We start from the raw sequence: 23835 nt of genomic DNA on the forward strand, positions 1-23835 counted from the left end.
AAAGTAATTTACATGAGAAAAACTTCTTTACGGAGGCTCTGTAAAGAAGGTTTTCACGGAATAATCTTACCCGTTTAAAAATGTTTTGGGCAGTTTAGATTGTAAATAAATTATTTGTACGTATAGTTTATTTAATATACGGAAAGTTGATTATTGAAATGAACGACGAGATGGGGCGGCGCAGAAACCTCTTTTACGGACCGTCTGTCAATAAGGCAACCTCAATTTACATTCCTATCTTCTTTTTGGCCCAACTCTTGCTATGTCTTTCCCAGCAATTACCACCTAATTAAAGAAGTCACGGCAGGCTCCCATCCCGTTTTGGCCTTTGTGGGCCCATCCGGAGCCCTAAAAAATTATTGCAATCGTTCATTTTGTAGAATTCGTTGAATTTTTCAATCACGTGAAAAATTAGCTTCATCGAACATTGATAGATACATGATTGACACACATTTGTACAAGAAAAAATGTACTTCCTCCGTCCCATTTTCATTGTCCATTATTCAATTTATCTCTTTTATGTCTTTTTCCTATATCTTTTTGTATAGATCTTGAAAAATATGCAATATGGATCGTATTTGATAGATTTCGATTAGTTATATAATACAAAATTTTCAAAATTATGAAAAATATTATAGATTGAAAGATATAAACAATTAAAAATAACACACAATTCAAAAATGGACAATAAAAATAGGACAAACGGAATAAATTTATGTTTCAAATTATTATTATTTTATCTCATTTTTCTTATACAAATATGTTTCGATCAAGTTTGGAGGGGTAATAGGATATATAGAGAGGCAAGAGGAGGAGCCTGACGTTGAGCAGCTTTTCTCCACATCTCCTCTTTTGGTTCATTTTAGGTCCATCAAAGCCTTTTTTCCCTCGGCGACGAAAGATTTTATTAATCATTAAAAAGATACAACGATGAAAAAAATAGGGGATTAAAAGATACATTAAAATTGTACTTATCTACTCATGAAAAAAGTACTCATATTTTTTATTTTTATTTTTATTTTGTCAACAATGGGTCCATCTAGTAAACCGGTCAATGTTATTTTAGATTCAACTCATGCAAAAGTCTCTTCTTCTAGAATTAAACAAATCAAAATCCCCAAAAAAAAAAAAAACAAGGAAAAAAAAAAACCAAGTTGACGAGGAAAATTCCCCAGCACTTAATGAGGAAAGAAAGTAGGGTGAATTGCAGTGGGGAGTGGGGCAAAGTAAGTCCCAACACAGGGGTCACTTTCCTGAATTGTCCAGTCATATGAAGGGAAAAAATAATTTCCAAGTGTTGAAGACAAAAATACTCCTTTTTATTATAACATACGCAGGGAGTAATATACACATATTCAGGAAGCAATATTATATGATTGAAAGAGCAATATATTTTAATTGAAAGTGCAATATTATGTGATTAAAAGAGCAATACTAATTTTTCCAGAATGAGTACATAAATTTTGATCCCTTTTTTTCCATTCTAGAAAGAGAAACCCATTTTTCTTTATGGGTTAATCCAAATAATTTACTCAAACAAAAATACCCTTAACTTTAAATTTTACTGGGGGCAATAGTTTCACATAAAGTGCAATAGAATTTCATTTGAGCAAAATCTACGAATCCGGATCCTCTCTGAGGATCTTATGAGAATTTTGTTCTGAGCTTGACAATACACCAATAAAGAAATCCAATGGTCAACAAGGCTTTCTTTTTTTTGAAGCAAAAGGCGCCCGTTTTACTTCATAAAAATCTAACGTTTCCTTCTTTCTTTGTTACATTTTTTTTTTCTGTTTTTCTATGGAAATTGACTTCAACACTCTCTTTTTTACCACAAATACTTCTTTTTTTGTCTTTATTTGGTGTGAATTTACTCTATTGCCCCTTAATGTGTAAAAAAGTGAACTTATGGAAGGGTAAAAAGGTAAATTCACATGAATAAGGACAAAAAAATGGAAAGTATGTAGTAAAAAGGGGAGTGTAGAAGTTAATTCCCTTTTTATTTTTATTTTTTTACCAACGTTTCCTCCTTCTATTTCTTCTTTCTCTATTTTTTTTTGACCAACAGATGTAATATTTGAGTTCACAGTTGAAATTGACAAGGACCAGGTTGGCTTGCTTTATAATATTTGAGTTCACCAAACAAAAAAAGTCCCAAAAAAATATTATCTCAACAAGAATAATCGAACAAGTAAAAAATTGTGTTCGAAACATGATTTTTTTTGAATAAGGACAATTATAAATCAAAAGGACAACTAATCTTTTGAGTTTTTTCATCTTATTTAAAAAATTGAGTTTCCACCGTAATTCTTTACATTTTTTTTATCCCTCGTCGAGACAATCCAATAATTCACAAACATTTGACACGAAAAAACTAACAAATGAGGAAAAAGTTTGAATAAAGAAAAAAAATTAAGTCAATTTTTTTTAACAGAAAAAAATTAAGTTAGTTGAGTTATTTATCCAAGCTAGGACCATAAGTTTGATAATGCTCAAGTTGAGGTAAGAAGAAAACTGGTAAAGAAACAAAACATAACAAAGAAAGAAGAAAACGGAAGAAGGAAGGAGACATTAGATTTTTATGAGGTAAAACGGTGCCTTTTGCTTCAAAAAAAAAGAGAAAGCTCTTGTGGCTCCGAATGTATTACATAAGACATCAAAGAGCATGTAAATTCAACTCCATCCGAATGAACATCCTGGCTCCGTCCCAATAACAGCCATGGCGCCCATCTGCTACTCCCAAATTTTGCTATATTCTCTCTCCGTATTCTTGTTTTTTATTTCGGAATCAGAAACACTAACCTTCAACCTGTCCAACATAGGCCCTCAACATCAAAACGTCTACATAAGACCATTCCAAGATGCCTATATCTCATCCCAAGGCCTCCAAGTCACCTCCGATGAAAGAAGCACCAATTTGCTGCAAAGATTTGGTAAGGCCACTTACTTCGAACCCCTTCACCTTTGGGATAAATCCACTGGAAACTTAACAGATTTCTCTACCCATTTCACTTTCGTGATTGATTCCAAAGGTCTTCCTCATTTCGCTGATGGAATTGCCTTCTTTCTCACTCCGAAGGGGTCAGAGTGGTCAGATTATGGACATGGTAGTACAATAGGTCTGCCAATTAAACATGGTGGTCAAGAACCCTCTAGCCCTTTTGTTGCTGTGGAGTTTGATACGTGTCAGAACGTTGATGTGGACCCAGTCGGTATCAGTCCTGTTACTCACGTAGGTATCAATGTCAATTCTCGTAAATCAAATGTTACTGCTGTTTGGTACTGTAACATAACTCATGGGATAGAGAACGAGGCTTGGATTAGGTATGATTCAAGTTCGCACAATTTAAGCGTAGTTTTCACTGGTTCTACTAATACTAGCAGAGTCAAAGATACCATCCATTTCAATATTGATCTGAGGGATTACTTACCTGAATGGGTAACATTTGGGTTCTCAGCTGCAACAGGTAGCCTGTTTGAGGAAAATACTATAAAATCTTGGGAATTTAGTTCAAGCTTTCAAAGTCATAAAAAACTCTCCCCTGGAGGTGTGGACCGTGTGGTAGGATTGGTTGTCGGCTCGGGTGTTTTGGTTGGTGGGTTAATTTTGGCTGGATTTGGCTTGTGGAGGAAACGTAGAGCAAAAGAAGAGGATGAGTCTGAAGTTGACAAGTTAATGGAAAACGAATTCGAGTCTGGTGCTGGGCCGAAGAAATTTTCCTACAGTCAATTATCTCGAGCGACAAATAACTTTGAGGAGGAACAAAAGCTTGGAGAGGGAGGGTTTGGTGGTGTTTATAGAGGGTTTATGAGCGAATTGAATTCTTATATTGCTGTCAAGAGGATATCTAAAAGGTCAAGACAGGGGATAAAGGAGTATGCAACGGAAGTGAAGATTATTAGCCGGTTGAGGCACAGGAATTTGGTGCAACTCATCGGTTGGTGCCATGAAAAGAAAGAACTACTCCTTGTCTATGAGTTCATGGAAAATGGCAGCTTGGATTTCCATCTCTTCAAAGAGAAAAGCTTGTTGACATGGGGTACAAGGTACAAAATAGCCCAAGGTTTGGCCTCAGCATTGCTCTATTTACACGAAGAATGGGAGCAATGTGTAGTGCATAGGGACATAAAATCGAGCAATGTGATGTTGGATTCGAACTTCAATGCCAAGTTGGGAGATTTTGGGCTAGCTAGATTCGTCGATCACGAGAAAGGGTCCCAAACAACTGTTTTGGCGGGGACCATAGGGTACTTGGCACCGGAATGTGTGGTAACCGGTAAAGCTAGTAAGGAATCAGATGTCTACAGCTTTGGAGTTGTGGCGTTGGAGATAACTTGCGGGAGAAAACCGTTTGATATGAAGGTGCCAGAATGTCAAATGAGAATGGTGGAATGGGTTTGGGACCTTTATGGAATGGGAAGATTACTTGAAGCAGTGGACGCAAAACTAGGCACGAATTTTGTTGAACGAGAATTGGAGCGATTGATGATTGTTGGTCTTTGGTGTGCTCACCCAGATCACAATTTGCGACCTAGCATTAGACAGGCGATTCATGTGCTCAGTTTTCAAGCTCCACTGCCCATTCTCCCACCAAGACAGCCTGTGCTATCGTTTTTTACTCCTCTATTGAACACAACCACCACCAGTTCTGGCTGATTATTCTCCCTTTTTCCCCATTTGTACCTTCTTCTTCTTTTTTGAACGGACCCCATTTGTACTTGTTTCACAATAATCTCCATCTCTTCCTTTTCCGAGATACCCTCCTCCTTGCTGCCTCATCTGTCGTGTCACCGCCCTCCACTGCCGAGTTGCCTCCCTTTTCCATGGCTTGACCATCCCCCACTGTCTAACACCCACTGCCTTATCCGCTTCCCTCCACCGTCTACCGGAGAGCAGGCATGGATCGGATTTGGAGATCGGAGTTTGGAGTTCCGGAGCTCAAACCCCGCTGCCCTTTCATCCAGGGTTTGAGATCCGGATTTTCGATACAGGAGTGTTTTGATCTACTAGTTTAAGATGTTTTTTTTTGTTTTTTTTTTCTTTATTTCGGTGTTTCTCTGTGGTAGAATTACATGGCTCTCCATTGTTCTTTTATTTGAATCTAGTTGTACTATTGCTGAACTCGTTTTCGGTCTATTTACTGTATGCGTTAAGAGCATGAAGCTCATGTCTATACAAAAGAAAATTATCCCTTTTGCTTTATGTGTTTATCTTTATTGACGGACGGTGTTTAGATTCTGTTCTTTGATATTTTAGATGTACTTTGTAAGTGACGGATGACTTTCGCGAATGGAAATCATTCCCCGATCAAAATAAGAACACAATTTTTGCCCCGTTCGCTACTGATATGAAATTTCCCTATTCTTATAGGTTCACCTCATCTTCTACTGCTTGATCGATGATCTCCATCTAGATCACCTTCGCCTTGTCTTTTTTTGTTATCCCCAAACGATAACAGAAGACATTTGTTTTAATCTCAATTAAAATACATCAAGTAGAAGACTCGTTTTTAGACAGGGAACCAAGCAACCATGACGGCGGGCACTCAACCCAATAGGTATAGAGCTGTCCACAGTCCGGATTGGATCGGATTTTTATGAGTCTAATCCTAATCCGTATCTCACGATTTTTAGAAAATGCAATCCAATCCTAATCCAAAAGTCTCACGGTTAGGATCCAATCCGAACCGTGAGTCACAGTTCGGTCCCGGTTTTATCCACGGATTTCCTTCCATAAAAATAAAATAACGTTATTGCCAACTAAAATGCAAAGTGCAAACACTTATTAGTTACAAGCCATAACATTATACTATTATAGCAAGTTAGTTTAAATCCAGATACCAGCGCAGTAAGGCAGCATCCAAAAAAAATTATGGGTTTTGGCTTTCGAACTTCGGAGTACTGTATGTATATGTATATATATATATATATATATATCTATTTACGTTTTCTTTTTTACAAAATACTAACAATTTACCCCTTAAATTTTAGAAATTGTCACATTAATGTAAAATTGTTAAAAAAAAAAAACATAACAATTAGTAAAGTTATAATTATTTATAAATATTACACACACATATATAATTTTTTATCTTTTTAAATATCTCACGGTTCGGTTCGGTTAATCTGCGGTTTTGAAATGAAAATCTAATCCTAATCCGTATCTCACGGTTTTTAAATTTTTGAATCCATGTCCGGACCATTAATCAATGAACAAAATCCAACAAAGCACGGATTGGTTTGGTCCAGATCGGTTTCACGATTCTCGGTTTTTCTTGAATAGCCCTAAATGGGTATACCTCAAAATGTAAATATTTTTGAACTAGTCATGATTTATGTTGGATTGGTCATTACTCCTCCCAAAGAAGGAGAATTTTGATTTCAATCGACTTCTGAAAATTCAATACAGAAGTGATATAGATGTATCCGTACTTGAACTGTTGATCACCAATGGCTCTCAATTCCCGTGAACCTGAAATTCACGACTCCAACCCTCATGTGTAGAAGTTTAACCAAATTATAACTGAACATTTCATTCGTAACGTATAGTATGAGAAAAAAGATTTTGATTTCAATACAACCTCTACGTGACAAAAATACCGATGCATCACATATATTCAAGCTAGCTAGAGTTTTTTGATTGAGTCCCCTTCTGTTGGTTTCTTGATCCCACGTTTAAAGATAGAGTTTTCTATTGATATATTGTTTCTTGAATTTGTAATATTACCTGTTATCGTTTTGAAAAAAAAAAAAGCTAGAGAGAGTGAAAGAGATTCCTGAATAGTAAAGAGAATCGACTCGCCATGCATTGGGAGGATTATAGTAACTGTATTTCAGCCCCAAGCCGCAGCTGCGTAACTTCAATAGTCCGGTCTGGCCGTCTGGGTACCAGTCTTCCGGTCCGTCCGTTTGTGTAGCGGTTGAAGGGCGTAAGTTGACCGAAATCTTGACCGCTGATAGTGAAAGAGGTTTGCAACCCTTCCAGTCCATTTGTTATTTTTGTATCACTGGCCTCCCCTGAGGATTTCAATAAATTAAGTAATCTCATTGTGAAGAATATTGTCTCATTCCTTACTTTACAAACTAATTGCTGAGTCGCCTCTGCAAAATTTAGTCCAACCTCAACTTTTTAGGTTCAGTTTGGTGTTGGGGTGCTTAGTTAAATTTTGAAGTAAATTGGACAAGAGAGTGGGAAAGGATGGGTGAGAGATGTTACAAGGAGAAGTTGTGAAAAGACTTTTATTAGATTTTTCGTTGTACAAAGTGAGTACAACAGGCTCTATTTATAGAGCACTTCTACTAACCTCCAATTCTCTAGAATTGTCTAGAGATAAGCACATGTGCTTTAATTACAAGGATCTCCTATCTTCTAGAATTATCTACTCATATGCTTGATTACAAAACATCTCTCACAACTTCTAAACTATTCCATACAAATATCTTCTAGTGTATCTATTACTTCTACACACTTTTAAGTGTAATTATTACTTCTACACACTTTTTATTATTTTAAACTTAGATATTTATTCTACATTATTCTAGAATATTACAAATTACTTTTTCTAATACTCCTCCTTAATTTGTAATCTTCATGACTTCATGAAACTGAAAGAATTTATCTGCTGCCACTGCTTTGGTCATTATGTCGGCTAGCTGCTCCTTCGTATTGACAAATTCAAGCTGAATTTCTCCATTCTGCACTAAGTCTCTGATAAAGTGATGTCGGAGCTCAATGTGCTTTGTCCTGCCATGAAAGACTGGATTTTTGCTCATTGCTATGGCTGACATATTATCACAGTAGATGACTGTAGGGCCTTCTTCTTTATGCTCCATATCAGAAAGTATTCTTCTGAGCCATACAACTTCACATGCTGCATCTGTTGCTGCAATATATTCTGTTTCTGCAGAGGACAAGGCAATTGTCCTTTGCTTTTTGGAACTCCAAGATATAATTTTAGTTCCCAAGCAAAATACTTGGCCAGATGTGCTCTTTCGATCATCGATTGATCCAGCCCAATCACTATCGGTGTAGCCAATAAGCTTGCAATCATTTTCTTTTGTATACTTGATGCCAAGCTTCTTCGTTCCTTGAAGATAACGAAGAATTTGTTTTGCTGCTGCATAACGTAGTTTTCTCGACTCGTGCATAAATCTGAAAATAAGATTCACAGAGTACTCGATATCTGGCCTTGTATGAGTGAGATAATTTAGCGATCCAACCAATCTTCGATAGGCCGTAGCATTGACCTTTTCTGCTCCATCATTTAATTGCAACTTCTCATTTAAAGAGAGTGGAGTAGAGACTGGTTTGCAGTTGCTCATGCGAAATTTCTTTAATAAGTCTTCAAGATATTTTTCTTGAGAGATAAAAATCTCTCCTTTGGACTACCTTACTTGAATCCCGAGAAAATATCTCATAAGGGCTAGATCTGTCATCTCATATTCTTTCATCATAGCATTTTTAAATTCATCGAGCATTCCTACATTGGTGCCTGTGTAGATTAAATCATCAACATAAAGGCAAACAATGAGAAAAATCTTGCGTACCTCCTTTTTTGACATATAGGGATGGTTCGCTTTGGCTTTTTTCAAATTTGCTTTGACAAAAGTACTTGTCAATATTGCTATTCCAAGCTCGCAGTGCTTGCTTCAAGCCGTAGAGGGCCTTCCGAAGTCGATACACCTTGCCTTCTTTTCCTTTGACTTTATAGCCTTGTGGTTGCTCCACATAAACCTCTTCTTTTGGTTCACCATTGAGAAAGGTAGATTTGACATCAAGCTGATATACGGGAAGCTCGTTTTGTGCAGCTAATGCCAAGACTTCCCGTATTGTCTCCATTCTTGCGACTGGAGCAAATGTTTCATTGAAATCCACTCCAGGTTGTTGTGAGTAGCCTTTTGCTACTAAGCGTGCTTTGTGCTTCTGGATTGATCCATCTTCTTTGTATTTTGTCTTATAGATCCATTTGAGTCCAATTACGTCTTTTCCTTTTGGTTACTCCACATGATCCCACGTGTGATTTTTCTCGATAGTTGCAATTTCTCATTCATTGCTTTTAGCCAAATTTCTTCTTTTGCAGATTCCTCAAAATTATGTGGTTCACTAGTGAAGAAGGCAAAATCACACGAGTCGTATATATCTCGTAAGGAACCTACCTTTCTTATTGGATTGAGATCATCCGATGATGAGCTCTCTGGACTGGTCCGTGGACTTTGATTTGGACTTGGGTCTGGAGTCAAGGTTTCTCGCTCATGTCTTGCATCATCAAGCTCAAGAAAATTTGGCTCTTCGAAGGAATTGTCCTCCCACTTCCACACAGCAACTTCATCAAATATCACATCTCGAGAAACTGTAAATTTATTTGTGTTTGGATTATAGAGACGATAACCCTTGGACTCGTCACTATATTCGATGAAAATATATTTTTCTCCTTTTTCATCAAAATTTTCCCTTTTTTCTGAGGGAACTAATGCATATGCAATGCATCCGAAAATCTTTAGAAAATATACCTGTGGCTTCTCTTTGTTCCACGCATCATATGGTGTCTTGTTTCAAATTGCCTTAGTGGGAGAACGGTTGAGGATGAAAACAGCAGTGTTGACAGCTTTGGCCCAGAATGAGTTAGGAAGCCCTTTACCTTTAAGCATGCTCCGTGCCATCTCTACAATTGTCCGGTTCTTCCGTTCTGCCACTCCATTTTGTTGAGGTGTTTTCCGGATTGTAAGTTGCCTCTTGATTCCCTTTTCCTTGCAATATTCCATGAATGGAGTGTAGATGAATTCACCACCACGATCTGTCCGAAGTGTCTTCATTTGTCTTCCGCTTTGTCTCTGCACCAAGGCTTGAAATTTGAGAAATACAGAGAAAGCTTGTGATTTTTTGTCAAGGATGTATAGCCACATCATCTTTGTATAGTCATCAACAAAGAGGAGAAAATATCTTTTGCCACCAAGGGATGGTGTTCTAGTAGGGCCAAAAATATCAGAATGCACCAATTCCAAAGGCGCTTTGGCTCTCCAAGCGAACTTTGGGAATGGGAGTCTGTGCATTTTTCCATATATACATCCCTCACAAACTTTATCAAATTTATCAATATTTGGTAGCCCTTTTACCATATTTTTCTCCTTTAGCAATCTCATGCCCTTTTAATTTAAGTGGCCATATCTTAGATGCCACAAATATGAGTCATCAATTTTTTCACCTTTGAGGGCAAAATTTTCATTTAGGGGCATTATTAACGGAAAAACTTTATTTGGAGTCAATTTGACTTTTGCCACTTTAAAATTTTTCTTTTTGTCTATGATGGTGCACTCATCATTATCAAAGTTAAGTGCATAGTCTTTTTGCAGTAATTGCCCCACACTTAATAAGTTTTGAGTAAGCCCAGGAACATAAAGGACATCTGAAATTAATTTTTTGTTACCTCCCTTCGTGTAGACAGCAATAACTCCTTTTCCTTTCACATTTTGCAGCTTCCCATCTCCCAGCTTTACTTGTGAAGAGATTTTATCGTCAAGCTGCACGAACTTTTTACGATCTCCTGTCATATGATTACTGCATCCACTATCCAGATACCAAATGTTATCGGACTCTTGTTGAGCATTCATGCAAGAGAATAAGTGTTCAGCTTCATTTTCTTCTGAAAAATTAGCTTTATTTTTTTCTTGATTGAACCAACAATCTCGATCAGAATGATTAGGAACCTTGCATCTCTTGCATTTAAATCTACAATCTTTGGATGCATGATTAGATTTTTTGCAAATAATGCAAGAAGAGTTAGAGTTACCGCCATTAGGATTCCTCTGATTGTCGTATCCATTTCCTTTGTTCCGGGCTTGAAATGCATTTTGGCCTCCATGTCTTTTTCCGTTCATGCCTCCTCCTTGAGATGAGCCCACCAATTGGTTCGATTTTCATACACAGATGAAAGCCTCAAATTTTTCATACACGCATACATGTATAGCTATTTGTTATATGTGCGTGTGTGAGTCGCTTCGATCTGTTTCTTGGTGGGGTGAGTCGTCATGGAGGAGAGAGGGCAGAGAGGAGGAGGAGGGAAAGAGGAAGGTGGAAGAGAAAGAAGAGAGGAGACTGGAGAGGGAGCCCAGCCGGCAACCATCGCGGCCGTGGCCATGCATGGCTGCAACTCTTTTTTTTCCTTTTTCTCCGATTGAAAGTTAGTGGTGGGAACATGACAAGGACGCCCCTCAATTTGACGGATGGAACTAACACCATTGGACCTGGGACTTGATTGGTACAAAATTAATACGTTGGGGACTAAATGTCCGCAATGTTTATATTAGGGATGAAAATGAGACGACGTTAATACTTTGGGGACCAAAAAAGTAAATAAGCCATTATTATTCACTTGTCTAAATGCCAAAAATTCATTCATTCGAAACCCGAACTCCCACCCAGCCATGGCTATCTTCAACTTCCAAATGCTGCTATATTCTCTCTCCATGTTCTTCTTCTGCATTCTATTTCCTAAAACAAGTTCGCTAACCTTCAAAGTGACAAACTTTTACGATCCAGTTCAATCCGCCAACATAACAATAAACCAGTCCGGATCAGCAGCCTATTTCTCATCCGGAGGCCTCCAAGTCACCTCCAACGATCGCAGCGTCAATCAGACGGACCAAGTTGGTAAAGCCACTTACATCCACCAACTTGACCTCTGGGATGAAACCACTGGGAAGTTGACAGATTTCAACACCCATTTTGTTTTCGCGATTGATTCGAATGGGAAAGAGAATTTCGGCGACGGGCTCACCTTCTTTCTCGTTCCAGATGCGTCGCAAATGTCCACGCATGGTGGTGCAATGGGCCTCCCAATTGACCCAGTTACGATGAAAAACACCAGCACCTTCGTTGCTGTGGAGTTTGATACGTACTGGAATGGACCGAATGCCTGGAATGGACCGATTGTTTGGGAACCAAAAGATATCAGCCCTGTTACTCATGTAGGTATCAATGTCAATTCTCTTAATTCAACTAATTTTTCAGTTTGGCACTGTGATATACCTCAGGGGATAGAGAATGAGGCTTGGATTACGTATGATTCAAGCTCATTCAATTTAAGTGTAGTCGTTACTGGTTCTATTAATAATTCCAGAGTGTATGATACCATTCATTCCATTATTAATCTAAGGGATTACTTACCTAACCGGGTAACAATTGGGTTCTCAGCTTCAACAGGATGGGCTTTTGAGACACATACGATAAAATCATGGGATTTTAATTCAAGTTTGGTAATTAGTGAGACCAATACAACTGTTACAGTAAATACAGAAAATAGGAATGTTACAGATCCAGGGATCATACCAGGATCGAAAAAAATCTCCCTGGGAGCTGTGGTGGGATCAGTTGTCGGCTCGGGTGTTTTAGTTGGTGCGTTTGTTTTGGTTGGATTTGGCTTTTGGAGGAGAAGGAGAGCAAAAGAAGAGGATGAGTTTGAAGTTGAGATGTCCATGGAAAACGAATTCGAGTCTGGTAGTGGGCCGAAGAAATTTTCCTACGGCCAATTATCTCGGGCTACAAATAACTTTGAGGAGGGACAAAAGCTTGGAGAGGGAGGGTTCGATGGAGTTTATAGAGGTTTCTTGAGGGAATCCAATTCTTATATTGCTGTCAAGAGGATATCAAAGGGGTCAAAACAAGGGATAAAGGAGTATGCAACGGAAGTGAAGATCATTAGCCGGTTGAGGCATAGGAATTTGGTGCAACCCATCGGTTGGTACCACGAAAAGAAAGAACTACTCCTCGTTTATGAGTTCATGGAAAATGGCAGCTTAGATTTCCATCTCTTCCAAGGGAAAAGCCTATTGACATGGGGAACAAGGTATAAAATCGCCCAAGGTTTGGCCTCAGCATTGCTCTATCTACATGAAGAATGGGAGCAATGTGTTGTGCATAGAGATGTAAAATCAAGCAATGTGATGTTGGACTCGAACTTCAATGCCAAATTGGGAGATTTTGGGTTAGCTAGATTTGTCGATCACGAGAAACAGCCCGAAACAACTCTTTTGGCCGGGACCATGGGGTACTTGGCATCGGAATGTGTGGTAACAGGTAAAGCTAGTAAGGAATCAGATGTCTACAGCTTTGGAGTCGTGGCGTTGGAAATAGCTTGCGGGAGAAAACCACTTGATTCGAAGGTGCCAGAGTCTCAAATGAGACTAGTGGAATGGGTTTCGGACCTCTATGGAATGGGAAGGTTATTCGAAGCAGTGGACGCAAAACTAGGCTCGGATTTTGATGAGCAAGAAACAGAGCATTTGATGATTGTTGGTCTTTGGTGTGCTCACCCGGATCATAATTTCTGGCCTAAAATCAGACAAGCAATTCATGTGCTTAATTTTGAAGCCCCAATGCCCACTCTCCCACCAAAATTGCCCGTGCTATCATTTTTTCCTCTTCCATTGAGCACTACCACCAATAGTTCTAACATCAGCCAAAACCAGTATTCCAGCTATACTTACAACACAGATTCTTCTAAGTTCACCTCATCTTCTAGTGCTTCGTCTCCATCTATATCACTTTTGAATAAAGAGTAATTGGATCAATTACTTTTAGATTTTGGATTGTGGATCATAGATTTTCGGATTATAATGAGAGTCGGTAAGTTTGTTCAAATAATATGAGTAGTTCACTTTTCTTCCTATTGGTCTAGATAGTTTTTAGATTCAGTATTCTATTGTTAGAGGTTGTGTAAATTGGCACTTCCGTTGTAATGTTTGCTTTTTATCGTTTATATAAAAATCATTGTACTACCAGTTCGAGTACTTGAGTTAAGTTAATAACCATTCCACCATGAGAATTGATGTACGTAGAGTACGAGTTCCAACAATTTATGCAATAGATTTTGTATATAAACATGGCTAAATCTTCACCTTTTCCATTATGCACCGATGATTCCCACTGTTTTTCGAGGTTGCCAAATGCAATCTTTGAGCTCTTGTTACAATAATGAATGCGTTTTCTCCAAGATTGTTGGGAAGTTCCCTCATGAGTACAACCCCTTTCGTATGGGTAGTCCTATAGTACCAGGTCTACAAGGATGAATCCCCCGGCCAATCCTTCACTGTCGCCACCGCGTCCACTCAAACCAACGATAAACGACGTCGTCGCAGACCTATCAGAGAAATAGATTAAGATGACGAGTGAGAAGATAAGACCAAAGAAGAAGAGAGTACGGAGTTGAGTAGAGAGGAGATCTCTGTGCCGCCATCAGTTTCAAGCCCAAAACCCTAGAAATTGTAATGACATGTGACTGACACATGTTGCTTTCCATCCAAAGACATAACAGAATCTAAACAGAAGGTCTATCTTTACTAGGTTTTGATAGTTAAAGGTGGTTATGTGCCAAAAAATATAATTAGAGGAGGCATAATGTAACCGGATGATAGTTAGAGGGCGAAAAATATAATTTACCCTTTATCTTTTCGTCAACAATGGGTCCACCTTGTATAGTGGTCAATGATATTATAGATTGAATTCACGTCTCCCAAAACATGAAAAAGACCGCCCTTTTAGAATCAAACCAATGAAAGTAAGTCCAAAAAAAGTAAAATAAGCAACAAAGTTACGTTGGTGAGAAAACCGAGTTACGTTGTAATAAAGCACACGGCAACGTAAATTCTTGCATTTGAATCAGTACACAAGGACTAATTCAACATTTCACATCCTAACCAATTAAAAGAACTCCATCTAGACGAATTCTTCAGTAATTTAAATGCCAAAAGTTCATCCAAAACCCACAAAACTTCCAATTTCTCCCCACAGCCTGCCATGGCTATCTTCAACTTCCAAATCCTGCTATATTCTCTCTCCCTATCCTTCTGCAAGAATTATTGAGGAAAGAAAGCACCCGCCAAAGAAAACAATGGGTCCATCTAGTATACTGGTCAATGTTATTTTAGATTCAATTCATGCATTTGAATCAGTACACAAGGACTAATTCATCAATTCTTCAGTTATTTAAATGCCAAAAATTCATTCATTCAAAATCCAAACTCCCTCCCAGCCATGCCTATCTTCAACTTCCAAATCCTGCTGTATTCTTGTCTCTCCATATCCTTCTTCTGCATTCTATTTCCTCAAACAACTTCACTCACCTTCAACCTCACAAACTTAGCCGATTCAGATCAAAATGTCAAACTAATTCCACTAACCCCAAGTTCCTATAGGTCGGACCAAGGCCTAGAAGTCACCCCCAACGCACGCGGCTCCAATTTGCAGCATGAAGCTGGTAAAGTAACTTACAAAGAATCCCTTTACCTTTGGAATAATTCCACTGGAAATTTAACAGATTTTGATAAAAGGTGCTTTGTGATAAATATGATTGATTCTCATTAATTAATTGGTGGAACACAGCCACACATATATAAGAAAAGAATACAACCAACTAGGAAACGATAACTATGGAAACAAAATAATAATCCTAGAATTATGGGAAGAGATTGCTCCTATAATTATTCTGACGGATCTCAATTGATTCGGTCCGCTAATACTCCCCTTCAAGATGGAGCATGGAGGGACGTAATGCCCAGCTTGGATGTCAGGAGACGGAAGTGGTCAACACCCAAAGCTTTGGTATAAACATCTGCTAGTTGGTTCGCTGAGGCAATGTGATGGAGCTTAAGAAGACCTTGTTGTACTCGTTCATGGACAAGGTGGCAGTCGATCTCAATGTGCTTGGAGCGCTCATGGAAAACTGGATTTTGGGCAATGTGTAAGGCTGCCTCGTTGTCACAATATAGCTTGATTGGTGATGAAAGATCGAGGGACTGCTAAATCACAGAGTAAAGTTCTGAGCCATAGTAATTCGTAAGTGGTGGAAGCCATGGCCCGATATTCAGCTTCGGCGGAAGAGCGGGAGACAACACTTTGCTTTTTTGTGCGCCAGGAGACGGGGCTACCTCCAAGGGTGATGAAATAACCCTTAGTGGAGCGCCGACTCATAGGACAACTGGCCCAATCCGAGTCAGTGTAGCCAGTGAGTTGGAGGTCCGAACGGGTAGGAAATAGTAAGCCATGAGAGACGGAGCCCTTGAGGTAGCGAAGAATACGAGTAGCAGCTTCCAAATGCGGGACCTGAGGGACATGCATGAATTGACTGAGGAGATTAACAGTGAAAGTGATATCTGGGCGAGAGATGGTGAGATATATCAGTCGTCCAATAAGCCTGCGATAAGAACTCGGATCAGAAATTGGTTCACCACTATCAGCCGTGAGTTTTAGATGTTGCTCCATCGGGGAAGAGGCTGGACGACATCCTGTTTGGCCAGCATCAGCGAGGATGTCAAGAATATATTTGCGCTGATTAATGAAAATACCCGTGGTGGAGCGAGCCACTTCAATGCCCAAAAAATAATTGAGCTTGCCAAGATCCTTTAACTGAAATTTACTCGACAAGAATCCCTGTAAGCGGCGAATAGATGCTAAATCGTTGCCTGTAACAAGTAAATCATCAACATAAACGAGAACAACAAGAATTGTAGAACCAGTTTGCCGAATAAAAAGGGAGTGGTCAGCTTGGGATTGTCGAAATCCGTCAGAGAGAAGAACAGCAGACAGCTTAGAGTACCAATTGCGAGAGGCCTGTTTGAGGCCATATAGGGATTTCTGTAAGTGACAAACACGCGTCTCCCCCTTTCGGCCATATCCCGAAGGAAGAGACATGTAAACTTCTTCATCGAGGTCACCATGTAAAAAAGCATTGTTAACATCTAATTGGTGCAAGTGCCAGTTGCGAGTAGCTGCAATAGCGAGTACACAACGAACAGTGACCAACTTTGCAACGGGAGCAAAAGTGTCATGGTAATCCAACCCCTCGACTTGAGTATAGCCTTTGGTGACCAAACGTGCTTTATATCGTTCTACCGATCCATCTGCTTTTAATTTAGTTTTAAAAACCCATTTACAACCGATTGGTTTTTTGCCAGGAGGAAGAGAACGAAAGACCCATGTTTTGTTGTTTTCTAGTGCCTTCAGTTCGTGAGAAATGGCATCACGCCATTGGGTGTGGTGGATGGCTTGACTATAGGAAGTAGGATCATGCGAATGAGATAAGGCCGAAAGAAAAGCAAAGTGGGTGGGGGAAAGATTGGAATAGAAAATGAACTGAGTGAGCGGATAGACCGTACCTGAAGACTGGAGCAGAGCATCGGGGGAGGCAACAGTGGCAGATGGAAGGGTAGGGCAAAGGTAGTCCCGGAGGTAGCCTGGAGGCCGATGGGCTCGTGAAGGCCGAGAGGGGGCGGCTGGGGGTGTCGATTCCAGATTGGGAGATGGCTCGGGTGGTGGGGTAGGAGGAGGTAGAGCTGGCGGTTGGGTGGGTGGGGGAGGGGGATCCGGGTTTGATGTAGGAGAGGGGTTGTCGATTGGATTAAGATGGGGTGGGTCAAGATAGTGAAGGGGTTCCGTCGGGTATAAGTCAGTGTGACTGGGGGACGGGTTAGCAGGGGGTAGAATATAATGGGGGCTTTGGGTATGAAAGGGAAAAATATTCTCAAAAAAAGTGACGTCCCGAGAGATAAAAAAAAGTATTTGTGTCGAGGTAAAAAAGGCGGTATCCACTGTGGCGGGGAGGATATCCCAAAAACACACAAGGGAAACTGCGGGGTTGAAATTTGTTGCGGTCGACACGGGATGTCTAGGCATAGCAAAGACATCCAAAAACACGCAAGAATTTATAATTGGGGGTGCGACAAAAAAGACATTCATACGGTGAGGCATTTTTCAATGTTTGTGAGGCAGTGCGATTAATGAGATAAACTGCTGTTAAAATGCACTCACCCCAAAATTTGATGGGAAGGTGGGCTTGGAAGCATAAGCAACATACGGGCCACATTTAAGATGTGACGATGGTTACGTTCAGCAACCCCATTTTGTTGAGGGGTATCAACACATGTTAACTCTTGTAAAATGCCATGGTCATGAAATAATTTTTGAACAGGACGGGATAAAATTCAGAACGATTATCTGAACGAAAAAATTTAACTTTTGTGTTGAATTGTGTTTTGACCATGTTGATAAAAAATTGAATCTTGGAAAGGGCATCCGATTTGTAACGCAATAAATACACCCAAGTAGTACGCGTGTAATCATCAACTATAGTTAGAAAATAACGAGCCCCACAAGTAGAAGGAGTATGATAGCCACCCCAAATGTCAACAAAAATACAAGAAAAAGGGACGACACTTTTATTGAAATTTAATTGAAAAGGTAGTCTAGTATGTTTGCCACGCAAACAAGCATCACAAGGGGAATTTTTATTGGGGGAACGACAATGTAAAAAGGAAGGTAAGCTAGCAGAGGCTGGATGGCCTAATCTTCGGTGCCATAGGGTAGGGTCATCGGTTGGAGATGTGAGGGCAGCAGAGGAAGAAGTGCGGAGGTAGTATAAGCCATTGCGTGCCTCACCCGCTTCAATCACAGTCTTCGATTTGAGGTCCTGAAAGAGACAAAATTTAGGAAAGAAGAAAACAACACACTTAAGATCATGGCATAACTTTTGTACAAATAACAAATTAAAACGAAAACTAGGAACATGCGAGATGTCAAAGAGAGTGATAGACGGGGTGACTATTATTTTTCTGATATGAGAGATGGCATGAGTGGATCCAGAAGCAGAACGAACTGGCAAAATATTATTAGTAGCTGTATAAGAAGTAAAAAGTGATAAATGAGGCGTCACGTGAGAGGACGCACCGCTATCAATAATCCAATCATTTGAAAATAAATGGGTGTTACCAGTGAAAAAAGCAGATGGATTATCGTAAAAGCCATAGGCTTGGGACGCCTCGGCGGAGCTCAAGCGGAGAGTGAAATCCATGTCCGGTGTTTGCGCTGCATAATTGGACTGGGCAGAGGATTGGTTGGGGAGGCGATTGAAGAACCATTCTGGATACCCAATAAGTTTAAAACAGCCCGACTTATAGTGACCTGCACGGTTGCAATGAGTGCAGTGAGCGTTCGGGTCTTTGTTGGGTTGGGATGAAGTATCAGGCTGAGCATGGTGCAGTTGGCGTGGTGAATTGGCAGGCGAAGGGAATTGTTGTGGTTGCCGACGGGATGGAGACTGCTGTGGTGGCGGAAAAAAACGTGGCCTTGGTGGATTTCGGTGTTGTCCACTGTTGATTTTGGGTTGATTGTGTTGAGTTTGGAACCTGTGACTCACCATGGCCGAGTCTTCTTGAATGGGCTGAGTGGTGATGACAGGTTGTGAATTTTTGGTGTGTTCTTCCGCGATTAACAAGCCATGAACCTTTCCAAGATCGGGAAGCGGATCCATGGCGAGAATCTGAGTACGAAGAACATGATACGGTTCGTTGACTCCCATCAAAAGCTGGTATACATGCTTATTCGACACCCTTTTTTGCCAAGCTGTGGCGGTACCACATGTGCATTCCGGAAGTGGATCAATCCCATCGAGTTGATTCCAAAGCGTTTTGAAGGCATTATAATAATTGGTAATATCAAGATTACCTTGTTGAAGATGAGTGGTTTCTCTTTAAATTTTAAAAATGGTAGCATTATTCCCTTGAGTGAATCTGGATTCAAGATCACGTCATAGTTCATACGGCGTGCGGCAACTGGTTAGGCTTGGAGTAATTGTGTTGCTGATGCTGTTCAACAATTATTTCATGACCATGGCATTTTACGAGAGTTAACATGTGTTGATGAATTCAAACGCTCTGATACCATGATAAAAGGTGCTTTGTGATAAATATGATTGATTCTCATTAATTAATTGGTGGAACACAGCCACACATATATAAGAAAAGAATACAACCAACTAGGAAACGATAACTATGGAAACAAAATAATAATCCTAGAATTATGGGAAGAGATTGCTCCTATAATTATTCTGGCGGATCTCAATTGATTCGGTCCGCTAATAGATTTCTCCACCCATTTCGTTTTTGTGATTGATTCGCAAGGGGATCCCAACTTTGGCGATCGTCTCGCCTTCTTTCTCGCTCCGAATGCTTCAAATTCCACGGCTGGTGCTGCAATGGGCCTCCCAATTGACCCAGTTACGAAAGTACACACTAGCCCGTTTGTTGCCGTGGAGTTTGATACGTACCAGAATGGTGGGTGGGACCCGGTCGGCCTGGCTCATGTAGGTATCGATGTCAATTCTATTACATCAAATGTTACTGCTGTTTGGCATCGTAATATAACTCATGGGATAGAGAACGAGGCTTGGATTAGTTATGATTCAAACTCACACAATTTAAGTGTAGTTTTTACTGGTTCTATTGCTAATACCACAGTTAAAGATACCATTCATTTTATCATTGATCTGAGGGAATACTTACCTGAATGGGTAACAATTGGGTTCTCAGCTTCAACAGGTTCAAGTTTTGAGACACATACTATAAAATCATGGGAATTTAGTTCAAGTTTGGAAATTAATGAGACCAATAAAACTGTTACATCGAAAAAAATCTCCATTGGAGCTGTGGTGGGATTGGTTGTTGGTTCGGTTGTTTTAGTTGGTGGGTTTGTTTTGGTTGGATTTGTCTTTTGGAGGAGAAGTACTATAGCAAAAGAAGAGGATGAGTTTGAATTTGAGATGTCCATGGAAAACGAATTCGAGTCTGGTAGTGGGCCGAAGAAATTTTCCTTACGGCCAGTTATCTCGGGCAACAAATAACTTTGAGGAGGGACAAAAGCTTGGAGAGGGAGGGTTCGGTGGAGTTTATAGAGGTTTCTTGAGTGAATCGAATTCTTATATTGCTCTCAAGAGGATATCAAAGGGGTCAAAGCAAGGGATAAAAGAGTATGCAACGGAAGTGAAGATCATTAGCCGGTTGAGGCATAGGAATTTGGTGCAACTCATTGGTTGGTGCCACGAAAAGAAAGAACTACTCCTCGTTTATGAGTTCATGGAAAATAGCAGCTTAGATTTCCATCTCTTCCAAGGGAAAAGCCTATTGACATGGGGAACAAAGTATAAAATCGCCCAAGGTTTGGCCTCAGCATTGCTCTATCTACATGAAGAATGGGAGCAATGTGTTGTGCACAGAGATGTAAAATCAAGCAATGTGATGTTGGACTCGAACTTCAATGCCAAATTGGGAGATTTTGGGTTAGCTAGATTTGTCGATCACGAGAAACAGCCCGAAACAACTCTTTTGGCCGGGACCATGGGGTACTTGGCACCGGAATGTGTGGTAACAGGTAAAGCTAGTAAGGAATCAGATGTCTACAGCTTTGGAGTCGTGGCGTTGGAAATAGCTTGCGGGAGAAAACCACTTGATTCGAAGGTGCCAGAGTCTCAAATGAGACTAGTGGAATGGGTTTCGGACCTCTATGGAATGGGAAGGTTATTCGAAGCAGTGGACGCAAAACTAGGCTCGGATTTTGATGAGCAAGAAACAGAACATTTGATGATTGTTGGTCTTTGGTGTGCTCACCCGGATCATAATTTCCGGCCTAAAATCAGACAGGCAATTCATGTGCTTAATTTTGAAGCCCCAATGCCCACTCTCCCACCAAAATTGCCCGTGCTATCATTTTTTCCTCTTCCATTGAGCACTACCACCAATAGTTCTAACATCAGCCAAAACCAGTATTCCAGCTATACTTACAACACAGATTCTTCTAAGTTCACCTCATCTTCTACTGCTTCGTCTCCATCTATATCACTTTTGAATAAAGAGTAATTGGATCAATTAATTTAGATTTTGGATTGTGGATCATACATTTTCGGATTATAATGAGAGTCTGTAAGTTTGTTCAATAATATGAGTAGTTCACTTTTCTTCCTATTGGTCTAGATAGTTTTTAGATTTCAGTATTCTATTGTTAGAGGTTGTGTAAATTGGCACTTCCGTTGTAATGTTTGCTTTTTATCGTTTATATAAAAATCTTTGTACTACCAGTTCGAGTACTTGAGTTAAGTTAATAACCATTCCACCATGAGAATTGATCTACGTAGAGTACGAGTTCCAACAATTTATGCAATAGATTTTGTATATAAACATGGCTAGATCTTCACCTTTTCCATTATGCACCGATGATTCCCACTGTTTTTCGAGGTTGCCAAATGCAATCTTTGAGTACATAAATGGGTGGCTAAATGTATAGAGTGTGTTATGGAGTGATAAGTTTATGGACCAACTTATGCAGTCCATTGGAGCTAATTTCTGCACATTCACTATGTAAAGTTGGAGCTAATTTCAGGACATTCACTATGTAAAATTTTAACCATTCACACTATTTAGTGTTTTATAGGGGTCCATTGAAGATGCTCTTACGATGTGAAATGATGAATTAGTTCTTGTGTACAGATTCAAATGCAAGAATTTGCGTTGCCGTGTGCTTTCTTATAACGTAACTCAACAACTGTTGGAGAATTTTCCTGGTCAACTTTGTTACTTATTTCACTTTTTTTGGATTAACTTTCATTGGTTTGCATGATTCTTGTAGAGCAGTCTTTTGCAAAATTAAGAACAAATGCGGGTCTGACAGTTGTGAAAAGAGTAAAACTTATTTGCAAAGGCTCTGTAAAGAAGATTTTCATGGAGGCAAATATTCTCACCCGTTCAAAAGTGTTTTGGGCAGTCCAAATTTTAAATAAATTATTTGTGTGAATAGTTTATATAAAATTTGAACCGTTGATTATTGAGACGAACGGCGAGATGAGACGATGCGGAAATCTCTTTTACAGACCATCGGTCAATAAGGCAACCTCAATTTACATTCCTATCTTCTTTTTGGCCCAACTCTTGCTATGTCTTTCCCAGCAATTACCACCTAATTAAAGAAGTCACGGCAGGCTCCCATCCAGTTTTGGCCTTTGTGGGCCCATTCGGAGCCCTAAAAAATGATCGCAATCGTTCATTTTGTAGAACTCTTCGATTTTTTCATCACGTGAAAAATTAGTTTCATCGAACATTGATAGATACATGATCGACACACATTTGTACAAGAAAAAAAGTACTCCCTCCGTCCCATTATTCAGTTTGTCTCTTTTATGTCTTTTGCATATATCTTTTAGTATGCAATATGGATCTTGTTTAATAAATCTCGATAAGTTTTATAATTCAAAGTTTTCAAAATTATGAAAAATATTATAGATTGAAAAATATAAGCAATTCAAAAATGACACGCATTCAAAAATGGACAATAAAAATGAGATGGATGGAGTAAAATTTAAGTTTCGAATTATTATTATTTTATCTAATTTTTCTTGTACAAATATGTTTCGATCAAGTTTGGAGGGGTAATAGGATATATAGAGGCAAGAGGAGGAGCTTGACGTTGAGCAGCTTTTCTCCACTTCTCCTCTTTTGGTTCATTTTAGGTCCATCAAAACTTATTGTGGCTCGGCAATGAAATTTTTTATTAATCATTGAAAAGATATAACGATTAAAAAAATTAGGGGATTAAAAGATACTACATTAAAACTGTACTTATCTTTTATAGTTTCAATGAGACGTTTCCATAATTTATTTGTCTATTTTTATTTTTATTTTTATTTTTTTCAATAATGGGTCCATATCTAGTATACCGGTCAATGTTATTTTAGATTCAATTCATGAAAAAGTCTTTTCTTCTTCAAGAATTAATGAAGAAAGAAAGCGCCCGGCAAAGAAAACTTTAACACTCCTACATTTGAATCCGTACACAAGGACTAAATTCATCATTTCTGCAGTTATTTAAATGCCAAAAATTCATTCATTCAAAACCCAAACTCCCTCCCAGCCATGGCTATCTTCAACTTCCAAATCCTGCTATATTCTCTCTCCATATCCTTCTTCTTAGGGGTGAGCATGGATCGGATTGGTCTGGTTTTATAGTAATCTAATAACCAAACC

At 39.3% G+C, this 23835-nt stretch overlaps 2 protein-coding genes and 1 pseudogene across 3 annotated transcripts; all 3 read left to right on the plus strand.

Moving 5' to 3' along the window:
* The first annotated feature begins 2606 nt into the window (after positions 1 to 2606).
* On the plus strand, positions 2607 to 13692 carry LOC131308400 (L-type lectin-domain containing receptor kinase IX.1-like). Of its 2 annotated transcripts, XM_058335327.1 has the most exons (2): positions 2607 to 3212; positions 11945 to 13692. In XM_058335327.1, exons 1-2 carry the CDS (start codon positions 2720 to 2722, stop codon positions 13555 to 13557), a joined length of 2106 nt encoding a protein of 701 aa, XP_058191310.1. In that variant the 5' UTR covers positions 2607 to 2719; the 3' UTR covers positions 13558 to 13692. The 2 variants fall into 2 exon arrangements, with proteins under 2 accessions (XP_058191310.1, XP_058191309.1); XM_058335326.1 differs by lacking the exon at positions 2607 to 3212 and having other exon boundaries at positions 11384 to 13691.
* Positions 3218 to 4662, plus strand: LOC131308484 (L-type lectin-domain containing receptor kinase IX.1-like; the record flags this gene model as incomplete). Its single annotated transcript, XM_058335424.1, has 1 exon — positions 3218 to 4662. A coding segment is annotated over one exon (1440 nt), but the record flags the coding sequence as incomplete, so codon positions are not given.
* A 6216-nt stretch (positions 13693 to 19908) lies between the features above and the next one.
* LOC131308410 (L-type lectin-domain containing receptor kinase IX.1-like) lies at positions 19909 to 21835 on the plus strand (annotated as a pseudogene).
* The last annotated feature ends 2000 nt before the right edge of the window (positions 21836 to 23835 follow it).

Source organism: Rhododendron vialii, chromosome 11a (genome assembly GCF_030253575.1).
Source record: "Rhododendron vialii isolate Sample 1 chromosome 11a, ASM3025357v1".
NCBI lineage: Eukaryota > Viridiplantae > Streptophyta > Magnoliopsida > Ericales > Ericaceae > Rhododendron > Rhododendron vialii.

What these genes read in the sequence shown, in the direction of transcription:
- LOC131308400 (XM_058335326.1), top strand. Translation starts at nt 11,422, where the DNA reads ATGGCTATCTTCAACTTCCAAATGCTGCTATATTCTCTCTCCATGTTC.